General features: G+C 39.3%; 1 protein-coding gene across 1 annotated transcript in view; it reads right to left on the reverse strand.

Moving 5' to 3' along the window:
- Positions 1–2,479: 2,479 nt before the first annotated feature.
- LOC145278212 (polyamine deacetylase HDAC10-like) overlaps positions 2,480–13,882 on the reverse strand; it is a 222,075-nt gene continuing 210,672 nt past the window's right edge. The window contains exons 12-13 of the mRNA XM_080130499.1: positions 2,971–3,030; positions 2,480–2,533 (exon numbers count right to left, since the gene is read on the reverse strand). Coding sequence (XP_079986625.1) covers positions 2,480–2,533; positions 2,971–3,030 — 114 coding nt within the window. The remainder of the gene's footprint in view (positions 2,534–2,970; positions 3,031–13,882) is intronic.

Here is a 13,882-nt window from a genome sequence, read left to right on the forward strand (position 1 = left end):
TGTTATTTTACAAATACTTCCATAAAATGTGCTTCAAGGAATTAATTGCCCTCATACTTCCTCAAGGTAAATATATTTGGCAAACCAGACTAGTAACAAATTTCCACCTCTCCAATGTAAAAGTACCCAGATATTCGAAAACTTTCCACTCTAATAGTTTCTTTTCTTAGATTATTTGCCTTTAGAATTACTGCTTTCGTTCCTGTACCAACATATAGAAATGTAAATGTAATGAGAACAAACATTTTGCTGCATAGCTCTCCAATTAGAATGCCCCTATAAATCTGGTTCCTAATAGTAGTGGCACCTTACGTCACAGTGAGTTTGTTTAGGGCGAATAAAAATAATAAATTGAAAAAACTTTAAAATAAAAATATAAGTAAAATAAAATCTATCTATCTCAGTTGTTTGGTCTCGATAAGTGTTGATTCATTTTCCAGGCCCTCAAGGTAGGATCAAAATATAGTATCTGTCCTGCTCTCAATGAAAGGAGAAATTTAATTGTTGTTCTATCCAGAACATCCCAATTTTTGATAACCATACAGAAAAGTGTCTCACTTTCCCCTTGTACAAAGTCATTAGCAAAAAAAAAAAAAAAAATGTTAAAAATCAAAATGAATTAAAACCATAGATCTTATTGTTTTGATTTTTTAATAATTTAGTCTTTTTTAATGCAACATTATTTAATTTGGGATGTACACAACTTGTAATAGTAATTTTTAAAACGATGCTTTAAATAGTCTATTTTAATAGAAATTGCAATAGATTTAATTATGTTTTTACATTAAATATTGTTAAGACAAATCGGCTAAAGGGAGTTAATTCATTACAGCAAATTACCGTAATACAAAGGGACTGGATTTGTGAGGTAGTAATTGTATTTTAAACTAAATATTGTACAGTATTTCATTTTTTTCTTTTTATTAACATTTAATCAATTTATGGAGACAAGTATGAATACTGCCATTTAAAATATCTATTATGAAAAGCATTTACTATATTTAGTTTCTCCAAGACCCAGTCAAAATTTTACCAACTTATGTTATTGAGCAGCACCGAATTTACAATAATTTCATCTTTAAATTCATTTCCTCAAATAATTACAAAGTTTTGGAGAAACATAACTCGTTTGATGATTCTTTATGGTAATTTGCAACTTTCCCAATCCAGTACATGTTATAATTAGAAAATCGACTAACCCTGACGGGCAGTAATGCAGCAATTGATTTGTATCAATGCATAAATTTGGAGGTGCCTGTTCTCACTAACCATACCACAACTTATTAAGCAAGGGATTGCACGTACATATACATGTAAATAGATCTTTCATGTAATTGCTACAAGACATTCCACAAATGTTTGGAAAATAATAACATTTACACACATTTTCTTTTATAAAAAAATATATAATAATAATATTCACTATGATATCATAAAAAATAAACATCACTATCATGATTATTATTATTATTATTATTATTATTATTATTAGTAGTAGTAGTAGTAGTAGTAGCAGCAGCAGAAACAAAAAAAAATATTAGTAGTGATTTGTGAACAAATCTTGATGGAATCAAGAGCACATATTTATTATTGGAAGCAGCAAGAGATATTTAATAAGCTCAGAAAGCAGAGATAAAATTTGCTTTGATTAATCTAACTTTCAAAATATTTTGCAGAAGAAATAAGTAAATTATTAAAGTAAAAAGAACACTTTAACAAACGTGGTTATTATAGTAAAAAATTTGGATACAGAAATGTATTTTGCAGACATTTATAACAAATACTACACTTTGATCCTAGTCTGTTCTCCTCAAAATCTTTCACCAAAAAATGATAAAGAAAATTCATTAGACTTTAAATGAAGTCCATTTTAAAAGAACCCAACTGAAAAGATATTGCATGCATTATTATAGTGTTTTGTTGATTCGTTAAATTTACAGCATTTTCTCATAAATTCTTTATCATCCAACAATCCATTATTCTCAAGTGGCTTTTGTGTTGACTCATTAATATAGAATTTTGAAAATTGCCAACTCTTTATCAGGTCATGTTATACCATAACTGCACATATGTTTTTAATGTTGAGATTAGTTTGTAAATGATCTTCTTTCAACAATATGTTCTGCACCTGACATATTCTATTGTCTATATATTATTAGAATGTTATTATAATATTACTGATTGTTTCAAAGATTTGTGTGAAAGTATATTTTCCTGAAACAATCGGGGCAATGCTAGGGCATGATATAATTAACCGATTGATTGATTAAAGTCTTTGAAACCTATGTCTAATCCAAGTAAAGTGGAGCGTTGTGTATTATATGTGCCACTTGGCCACCAGAACTTTATTCTTAAGCATTATAGGTTGGCACAATTCATGGCCAGCAAGAGAAATGTGGGAGAAATCTTATCCTTCTTCACAGGAATGCAGTCAGTGAATTCTTGTCTTTAATAAATGCTATAGATTATAAGGAAGTTTTCAAGTTGGTGGCAGGCAAGGAATCATTGGCTTAACTTGACTGATTATAAAGTCCTAAAAAGAAAAAAAAACTAACTTAGAAACTAAGATTTTAGTTTCTTTGCCAGGTTTGCGGCAAATCGATTATTTTATGCCAAAATACAACACACCATATTGTAAGCAATTAAGTGAAGACAAGTTGACATTTTTTCTATAGCTTATTAAAGAGAATAAAATGAAAACGCCATATCACATCTGATAGGATTTCAACTTGTCATTATAAGCGATACCACAGACTGTGATATATTTGCACCCATGTTAATCTGTCAACAATAAAATGACAAAATGATAGAAACCCCATGAGATAGAAACTGCTTGCCAAGAGTAACACAATTTCATTTAGGAGGGGAGTACAACATCATTCCATTTCTTCTTTATAAATGGTGTTGCTTGAAAATACTCCCCTCGCTAATAAATAAAGAAATTATGCTTTTTGGAAATAATATATATACCTTTGGATCTCCGTATGCTGAATCAAAACCTGAAGAGATTAGCACAAGTTGAGGACAGAACTAAAATGCAGAAGAAAAAAATATCATAATAAGTATCTAAATTAGTAAAATTAAAGAAAGCAGAAAACGTGAATGTAAACTCATGAAAAGGAGACAAAAGTGAAGAATTATTGATTTTCACCAGATTGCATTTATTTTGGTTGACAATGTTTTAACTTGGAACTATTTACCGGGTAGAAAGAATGTGCTTTTTGTTCGTGTTTTGGATCAGTCAAAATCTAAGTGGGATGATCTTTTGGGCTGAGAAATAAAGAAATAGTTTAAAAAGAGTGATTGCCTTCAATACACCCAGTGTAGTTGAAGGAACGTATGTAATTGCTTCCGGTATTTTATAACATTTTAATATCTTTATTTTTTGAAGAGAGAGAGACAGACTGTAGTACTTACCAACAAAACAAATGCCCACGTGTTTGTGCCTTGTATAGGCATGCGCGACAACAAAACTTGGGTTTTTATAAGCGGAAGTCTCGAGGTTGTCAGGAATCTACAGGCGCATGCGCAAAAGAAGGGATTGAGATAGTGGTATAAAAGGCAGGTCGAGTGAGAAGGTTGTTGTTGTTGTTGTTGTCAGTGGACATTACAGTGACGCGTGCGTTAGCAGATTAAGAGGCTGTTTTTTTTGTGTGTCAAGTCGTGCACCTCGGTGAAGGTGAAGGTCATAAGCTATTTCGGCTATTTTGTTTTGTCTCTTTTCCTGGACAACTATGGCTGGGGCAAAGTTTGATTTAAAACTGATGCCCGAATTCGACGGATCCACTTCTGTTCTCGACTGGGTCGAAAGGGTTGAGCTGACCTGCAACCTCTGTGAAGTAAAGGGGGTGCATACCGTGATTCCCCTGAGATTGGCTGGAGGCGCCCTAAGTGTATATCAGCAACTTAGTGCCGTGGAGAAGGCTGATGTTACCTGTATAAAAAATGCTTTATACAAGGCATTTGCCATGGATCCCTGCACGGCCTACGAAACATTTGTCTCTAGGAAGCTCATACCAGGAGAAACCGTGGATGTCTTCTTCGCGGAGCTGAAGAAACTTGCAGTTCTATTTGGCAATGGAGTGTCAGAGCAAACACTGGCATATGCGTTTGTGGCCGGCCTTCCCACCCATGTTAAGCAACTGTTGAGGGCTCCCACCAGCGTATTTGCAACGCCCATGGAACATTTGTTAGAATGCGCTCGAGCCATTATCAGAGATGAGGAGGACCTGAGGGAACCGGTTGTAATGATGGCGCAGGCAGCGAAGACTAATGCTGAAAAGAGTCCCAGTTTGAGACCCACGACCAATGGGAGATGTTTCTGCTGCGGCCAGCGAGGCCATTTCACAAGAAATTGTACTAACAAGGGGCGGGGGCGCCCGCGCTGTTTCCAATGTGGTAGTTATGGACATTTATCCTAAAATTGTGCGGGAAATGCATCAGAGGGCAGGACGTCAGCGCCGCCCTGTTCCCCGGACAAGATTTAATTGAGGCGCAACCGACAATAAATGTGTACGTGGACCAAGTGCCTTGTTCAGCTCTTCTCGACTCCGGGTGCTCACACACCATCATGAGTGCTAAGTTGTGTCGAAACTGGACAAAGCAGTACATCAAAGTAACCACAATAGGTGGCAATATGCAAGCTTGCTGTGGAGCCGGAACTGTCAAAGTCCACACAGACTCTGGTGTGGCCGCAGACATTAATGTGCTGGTGATGCGAGGGGATTTGCTGGGATTCGATGTACTGTTGGGATATGATGCTATTAAGGCACTGGGGGGAGTGGTTATCGGAAGAGATGGGACTGTGCGATTTTTGGAAACCCCAGTGTGTGCTGCAGTTCACATTAATCGGCCTGATTTTAAGGTGTACTCACCAAAAAGCATGGACTGCATCGTGGAAGTGGACAGAAGGAAGGGCGCCAACCGAACTCAAGAATAGCATTGCAAAGTACTCGATACCCGACAAGGCCCATAATGAATACGAGAAGGAACTTGAGGCATGGATCCAGGATGGATGGCTGATCCCCTACCCCAACAAGCTGGGACCACCCAAGGGTCTAATTCCCTTAATGGCAGTAGTCCAGCATAACAAATCAAAAGTTCGTCCAGTGCTGGATTATCGTGAACTCAATAGATACATTGAGACGTACACTGCCGATGCTGACGTGTGCCCCAGCAAGCTGAGAGAATGGTGCCAGAAGGGCTCCAATGTGTCTATAGTAGACTTGCGGAAGGCTTATTTGCAGGTGCGAGTGGATGAGACATTGTGGCTGTTCTAGACAGTGTGGTTCCGGGGTCAGAGATACTGCCTTACTCGACTTGGCTTTGGGCTGAATGTGGCACCGCAAATCATGAAGACTATCGTAAATGCAGTGTTGTCCCAGGAAAAGACAACTGAGGACGCAACATCGGCCTATATTGACGATGTGTACATCAATGAAGACGTACAATCTGCGTCGCACGTCAGAGAAAAGTTAGCTCAATTCGGGTTGGAGTGCAAGGATCCCGAACGTCTGAGGGATGGAGCACGGGTATTAGGATTGGACGTTTGCGGGAAAGATGGTACCTTACGATGGAGGCGTGGCAGTGAGATTCCAAACATCCCTGATGTTATTACGCGGCGGACTACTTTTTCCTTGTGTGGGAAACTTATTGGTCACTTACCAGCGTGTGGCTGGCTCCGAGCAGCTGTGGGCGTCATCAAACGCAGGGCAAGTTTAGTAACTACAGGTTGGGATGATGTATCTGATGATGCTCTTCTAACTGATGACGACAGAAACCCTACAGAGAGTTAACAAGGAGAACCCTGCCCGTCGAGAATGGTGTGTCGATGGGGACACTGTGAATGTGTGGGTTGACGCTAGTTCTTTGGCATTGGGAGTGTTATTGGAGCAACATGGAAATGTAATTGAAGACGCATGCTGGCTGCGACCCGTGAATGATGCTCAACGCATCAACCTGGCAGAACTGGATGCTGTTGTGAAGGGTTTACATCCGGCACTGCAATGGCAGTCAAAGAAGTTACACTTGTACACGGATTCTCTCTGCGTCTACCACTGGGTGTCCGACACTCTTTCGGGACGAACGAGAGTCCGCACTAAGGCAGCCATTGAGATGTTAATCCGGCGGAGGCTAAACACCCTGAAAAGTCTGGTATCAGATTATGACCTGTTGGTGAGTGTAACACTCGTGGCATCACACTGTAATCGTGCAGACCAACTAACCCATGTGCCTCACAAATGGTATGAAGCTGTGAATACAGGCGTGGAGTTCGCTGCTCGATCTTGCGCAGTTGGCGCGATTAGCTCATGCCAAATACAAAGAATTCCTGTGCAGAGTGGACATCCAGGTATCAAAAGAACTTTGTATTTTGCGAGGCGTATGGACCCGGCAGTGACAAGGGCGGATGTCAGGCAGATCATCAAGCACTGTGAGGCATGCCAGTCTATCGATCCTGCACCTGAGCAATGGCAGAATGGGCGATTGGAAGTTGAGCATGTGTGCCAACGATTAGCAATGGATATTACTCATTACAGTGGTAAGCCCTTTCTAACCCTTATCGACTGTGGACCCACTCGTTTTGCAGTGTGGCGGCAAATGACCAGGCAGGACTCAGCGAATGTTGTCCGCCAACTGTCATCTATCTTTTCTGAGCGAGGTGCGCCGGAAGAGATATTGACGGACAACGATGCTGCTTTTTGTAACCACCAAGTTCGGCAGTTGTTGAATGAGTGGGGTGTCCGACTACGACTGCAATATGCTCATGTGCCATCAGGGAATGGCATTGCTGAGAGGAGCCATCGCAGCATCAAGAGAATTGCTGCCAGAAAGCAATGCACCATTACGGAGGCCACGTATTGGTATAAAATCACACTAAAGGATGGGAAGACACTAACAACAGCACCGGCCAATGCCATACACAAATACCGTGTTAAGATAAAGGGCATTGACACTGTCCAACCAATCGACGAGGAGAAACATGACAAATACAAGGTAGGGGATCCAGTTTGGGTTAGACTCCCTGGAAACCGGTGCACCACCACGTTCAAGCGAGGACGAATATCTGGAGTGGTCAGCCAGCAGTCGGTCCTTGTTGATGGAACCCCACGCCATGTGCACGATCTTCACCCAGCTAGTGAAGTACATCCCACAACTACAGAGAGCGATGAATCATCAGATGATGAGCTGCTGATGAGTGAGGTCACCGAGCAAGAGAGTGGTAGTTGTAGTTCGTCTGATCAGGCAGGATCAGAACCAGAACCAGAATCTCACCCAGAACCAGAAACAGAACCTGAATCCGAGATTGTAAATACCACCCTTCGCAGAAGCCAACGAACTAAGAGGCCACCCCCGGAGTGCACTCTATGTGATCATCAGATCAGGGGGGAGTGTAGTACTTACCAACAAAACAAACGCCCTCGTGTTTGTGCCTTGTATAGGCATGCGCGACAACAAAACTTGGGTTTTTATAAGCGGAAGTCTCGAGGTTGTCAGGAATCTACAGGCGCATGCGCAAGAGAAGGGATTGTGATAGTGGTATAAAAGGCAGGTCGAGTGAGAAGGTTGTTGTTGTTGTTGTCATTGGACGTTACAGTGACGCGTGCGTTAGCAGGTGATTAAGAGGCTGTTTTTTTTGTATGTCAAGTCGCGCACCTCGGTGAAGATCATATAAGTCGTGCACCTCGGTGAAGGTGAAGGTCATACAGACAGATCACAGTATAGCTTTAAGTGTTGAATATGAGATCTGGTGTATAAGAAATAGCACCTGGAAATAATAAATAAAACCTACTTAACAGACACAAACCTGGCCAGAAGTTACAAATTCATTGAAAGAGAGACGCAGCTGTCTGGAAAATAAAATATCTGATGATATAAAGCAGAGTCACTTGTAAAAGTTTCCTGCAGATGTGAATATACCTGTCACTAAATAAACATCTTAAGAGATGTGACTACACTAATGATGCAGGCAAAATCTCAGGATTAGCATTACAAGTGAGTGTTCAAAACGTTATATAAACTAACTCAACTTGAGATTGAAAGAGTCTAATGGCTTGTAAATTTGAGAGATCAATCTCCATCATATCATGTGTCTCCTCTACTCTTATATCATCCTACTCATTTATCACCACTAAAAAATAAAAATATATCACATTTTTATATATCACATTCTTTCACAATATAGACCCCCAGATATCGAAAAACTTTTTACTCTAATAATGTCTTTCCTCAAACTACTTGTTTTTGGAATTAATGCCATGTTCTCTGACTGCAATAATATGCAGAAATTTAAATGCAATCTCCTCGCTACAAAACTCCCCACTTAAGATGTTTCTATGAATCTAACCCCTACTACACATCTTACTGCCAATATGCCTTGTTTGGACTGACTAACAGTAAAAAAAAAATTCTTAAAAGTACAGCAGCAATGCAACAGAATGATATTGAAGTGAACGATCACTTTGTTTCAAACACATTTCATAATGAAAGCAGTGTTGTACAACAAGAAAAATCTCCTTTTCACTAAATTTCCCAAATTATATTTGCATATTACCTGAACTCAAAAACATGCGGTTTTTTTTTTCTTCTTAAGTATGTATTACTTCAAGCTAAAGTTAATACATAACCCTAAAGGTATTACTTCTTAACCAGCTTTTTAAATGAGTTAAAAATAACCAGACTTTTCAATTTGATAAAAGTTCCATTAAAGCATATTTATTATGGGGTGGTCGAACATTCTGGCATTATATAGATAATTCAATGTTGAATTTAAAAGAAATAAATAAAAATACAAAACCCACCAAGACCCCCTCCCCTCCTCCTCCCACCGCCAACCAACATACCCTTTAAATATCGGCATAAAAGCAGACTGACTGGCTGGCTGGCATTCGTCCTCTTTAAGCTATCGCCTCCAAGGTAAGTCGGACGCTATGGTCCCAAAAGCTAAGAAACTTTTGCAGCCTACTAATCTAAAAACACTAACATGTCTAGTTTTTTATTTTTTTATTTTTCCTTATTACAGGTTTGACTTTAATCCTGAATATTTGTCTTGTTTTCTTATCTTTCTCCTAAATCTTTTTTTGTCAAAAATACTATTAACCAATACTTTTTCTTATATTTAAAACAAAAAAAAAAAAGAAGAGTCTCCCATGAAATTGAACTTTGCATTACTTCTAGTTAAAGTTAATACATAACCATAAAGGTATTACTTCTTAACCAGCTTTATAAATGAGTTAAAAATAACCAGACTTTTCAATTTGATAAAAGTTCCATTATAGCATATTTATTATGGGGTGGAGCTGGAACGGTTTAACATCCCAGCTCAACCTAGATAAAAACAAAAAGTATCCATGCATTAACATGGGAGGGGAGACTATCTTCAAGTACTATCCTAAGCCGCGAATGGGGCAACAGACTTATTAAGTAGATATTAATAAGTCCTTATCACCTTTTTTTTTTTTAATTTCCAGTGAGTGATTTTTCTGACAAAGGGTGAAGAAAAAGCTGCTTTCTAGGTCGGTAGTACTTTGTAAAGAGTAGCCTGAAATATCGGAAAATTTCAGGGACCCGAACCTTGGATTAACCACTAAGGAGGCTGTCCTATCAGCAGGTGTAAAGTACTGGGGCTGCTGTATTGCCATTTGGTGAATGGATTCTGTAGTTTCAGTAGTTTCTGGTAGGGCCTCTCGATGCCATACTAGTGGGTAATTGTTACGGCTTTACCTTATCATGTGCCACAAAAAAAAAAATTCTTGTCCTTTTCTCTCTAATTTTCCCCTCTCTGCCCTACTCCAACTAAGTCTACCGACCTGCTCCACAAACCCCAAAACCTCAATTATGGCAAATTTCCAAAAAAGAAACACAAATAAACCTAGAACCCCATCCAACAATGTAGACCCCTCCTACCAGGTCTCCTTCTCCAACATCAGGGGTCTACGTTCCAATCTTCCAGAGGTTGAAACACAATTACAGGAGACGAAACCGGACATATTCTTTCTAAGTGAAACTGGCATAGGGCCAACCACTTCTCTAGACGAATTCATAATTAAAGGATACTCCAACTTAACATCTAAATCTGACCCCCAAGATCGCCATGGGCATGGAATATGTGCTTACATCAAAGATGGCTTTCCATGTGGTAGGGATATCTCCAGAGAAGACCCTAATTTACCTTATATGTGCTTTCGGGTTGCACTAGCTTACACCACTGCATTTATATTTGCCCTCTATCGGCCCCACAACAGTGGAGTTACTATCTTTAAGAGCATATTTGAGAAAATTGACCACATCCTGTCTGCTCATCCTTCGGCTAACATTCACATTTGCGGTGACTTCAATGTCCATAATGTGGAATGGCTGACCCACTCAAATAAAACCGATGACGAGGGGAGGTTTTGTCATGGTTTTGCCATTGCCTATGACCTCACTCATATTGTTCACGAACCCACCCGTGTGCCCGATACACCTGGTCAATATGCAAGCCTTCTAGACCTTTTCCTCCCAACTTCCCCTGAGCTGTGTTCATGTTCCGTTCTATCTCCTCTGGGATCCTCTGACCACTCTATTGTAGCAGTTAAGATAAAAATGAAATGTAATAAGTCTTCAGACGTACCTCTCCACTGTACTGTATATTGATACTCTATGGCTGACTGGGACAGCTTCCGTACATTCATATCTGACCTACCTCTGCATTCCATGTTTAAAAAGGATGTGTCCTCTATAGTATCAGACCTGACCGAATGGTTAATTGTAGGCATAGACCAATTCATACCATCCAAAACATTCCAACAAAAACCTAACAGCAAGCCATGGTTCTCCCCAGAATGTGCTGCTGCCATCGCACACAGAAATCACTTTTTCCATAGCTACCAACGTAATAGATGTACTGAGACTAAAGATGCTTTCAGAACTGCCAGCAACCATTGTAAAAGAGTAATAAAACATGCAAGAGAGCTATATGCTCAGTCTGTTAAATCCAAAGTAGCTGAGCAGCGGCTTGGTTCCCACCAGTTTTGGCAAATAGCAAACAGGATCTTGAACAGAAGTGTGCGTTCTATCCCAACTATCATCAATGGACCTGAGGTCATCTCGTCAGTATCAGACAAAGCCAGACTATTTGCCAAGAACTTTGCAGCTAATTCTACCCTATGTGACAATGACCATCAATTCCCTGTATTTCCTCCTATAACAGACAACACGCTATGCAACATACAAATATCTGTGCGTGAGGTCGCCAAGCTAATCAAGAACCTTGATTCCAGTAAAGCAACTGGCCCTGATGGCATTCCAGTTATAGTGCTGAAAAAGCTCCAACCTGAACTTGCCTCCATACTTACAAAACTGTTTAAGCATGGCCTCAAGGAGAAGTGCTTTCCAACACCCTGGAAAACCTCATCAGTATGCCCTGTATTTAAGAAATTTTGAAAAGTCATCTCCCTCTCAGTACAGACCAATAAGTCTCCTGTGTGTCATGAGTAAGTTGTTGGAATCCATATTAAATAAAGAAGTAGTCAACCACCTCAACAGAAACAACCTTCTTAGTGACATGCAATATGGTTTCCGCTCTGCAAGATCTACAGCAGATGTGCTAACGGTTATATCACATAGGATTAGTGAATCTCTTGATAAAGGTTTCCTTTCCAGGGCAATTGCTCTTGACATATCGAAGGCCTTCGATAAGGTATGGCATAACAGCCTACTTCACAAGATTTCCAGCTACGGTATTACTGGAAATGTTTTCTCAATCATTAAATCATTTCTCTCTGATAGGTTCATAAGAGTAGTGGTTGATGGGCAGAAATCAGAGGCCCACAGTATTAATGCTGGAGTCTTCCAGGGGTCCATCCTGGGCCCAACTCTCTTCCTGATCTACATCAATGATCTCCCAAAACACATACTTAAATCATTCCTTGACATCTATGCTGATGACATGACCATCTACGGCTACACATCAAAGGCTGTAAATGATAAAGTTCTCTCTAATTCTCCCTCCTCTGATCTTGAGCACGTGGTACAATGGGGGAAGAGGTAGCTGGTCACTTTTAATGCATCCAAAACCAAGCTTCTATCTTTACATCATCAACGCTCTGATCCCCATCTGGTATCAATTGAAATCGATGGCTCTCGTCTTGGGGAGGCTCCATGTTTTGACAAGCTTCTGGGCTTGACCTTTACTCCTGATCTGAAATGGAACATGTACATCAAATCTGTTGCCAGGGACGCTGGGAAAATGGTGGGATCCTTCTACCACTCCAGAAGATATCTCACTACTAATGCAATTCTCTATCTGTATAAAAGCAAAGTACGTCCAAGGATCGAGTACTGCTGCCACATCTGGGCAGGAGCTGCTAAAAACAGCCTATCCTGCCTTGACAGAGTACAAAATAGACTTTGTGGCTTAGTGGGGGATGCCCTGTTCTCTTCCCTGCAACCTCTCTCCAACAGAAGAGACGTTGCGAGCCTGTCTTTGTTTTATCGTTATTTCCATGGCAGGTGCTCGTCTGAGCTCCAATTCCTCGTCCCCTTTCGCCAATCTTTCACGAGAAACACCCGTCTGGCTGAAACTACTGTCAATAATTTTCCCCACTCTTTATCCATGCCTAAATCCAAACGTAGATTCCATGAGCAAAGCTTCTTTCTTAGAACTGCACGCCAGTGGAACTCTCTGCCACTTGCCTGTTTCTCACCTGACTACAACTTGGACGTCTTCAAGTCCAACATAAACAAACTCCTGACAAACCGCCCCCTTAAGTAAGACACTCTATCAAAACCCCCAATACTAATGATTACTACAATACTATCTCATTGATTACTGTACACGCAATAACCCTTATCCCTGAGTGGCCTTTGGGCCTTGATAAGTCATGATCCCCATGTAAAAAAAAAAAAAAAATTTTCCAATTGATTCAAAGTTAGACATTTCTACTCCTGCTTCATATGTTAAAAACAGAATTGGAGTTTAGAGGAGTATATCTTTGTCCATAAATAAAACAAACAGAAAGAAAAGTGACAGAAATCCTAAATGAATGATGTACATATTCTTATTCAATGGAACTTGGATGCTGCAGGGTTTCATTCAGTTTTGTTGTATGGGATATCAACCTTATTCAGATCATTTAATGTCAAAAAAATATTTTAAAAGACTAGATATAAGTAATAGAACACAAGCTGGTATTTTGCATATAGCTGGAAGGGAAGGGAATTATGGGTTCATATCTTTCCCAACAGAAATTCAATATTAATGAACTTGATACAGCAGATTCCATATTCTGTAAAATGTTAACACTTTTGTCTCACAATTCACTGATTTTAGCCAAAAACTCAGAAATAAGCATAAACAAGTTTTAGGTTCCATGATATTTCACTGAAGGTTAGCAAGAAGAAGAAGAAGCAATCCAGCAGATATGCAAGTCAAGGTAAAAATTATGCATTTTGAAAAACAAAAATCATTTTGGCAGGACTCTTTGCATGATTCAAAAAGTTTTCCTAATTCCAATACAATTATCAATTTTGTTCGAAATTCTCGATTCTGATACAAGTACCAATTTCGATTCTTATAAAATTTATAAACATTAAATTAGAGATTCGATGCTTTTTGAAAATAGTCAAAGGACTGTAACTCCACATCAGTACAATGTCTGTATATATTTTGCAAAACGTAAAAAATACACTTGTGATGGTAGATTACAAAAGTAGAGTTTTCTAAATATTTTTTGTGAAATTGATTGCAAATTGTGAAACACCTCATTTGCATTTGTTTATCGTTAATGCTATTTAAAATTCTCATAAACAATTAAAAATAATTCGGTGATTGGTATGCAAAATAATAAAACAGTGTAGGAAGAGAATAGTTAACAAAAACTGTCCCACGTCAAGAATGAGGTTC

The sequence above is a fragment of the Euprymna scolopes genome, chromosome 6, assembly GCF_053919585.1.
Source record: "Euprymna scolopes isolate OS-2025 chromosome 6, ASM5391958v1, whole genome shotgun sequence".
Lineage (NCBI taxonomy): Eukaryota > Metazoa > Mollusca > Cephalopoda > Sepiida > Sepiolidae > Euprymna > Euprymna scolopes.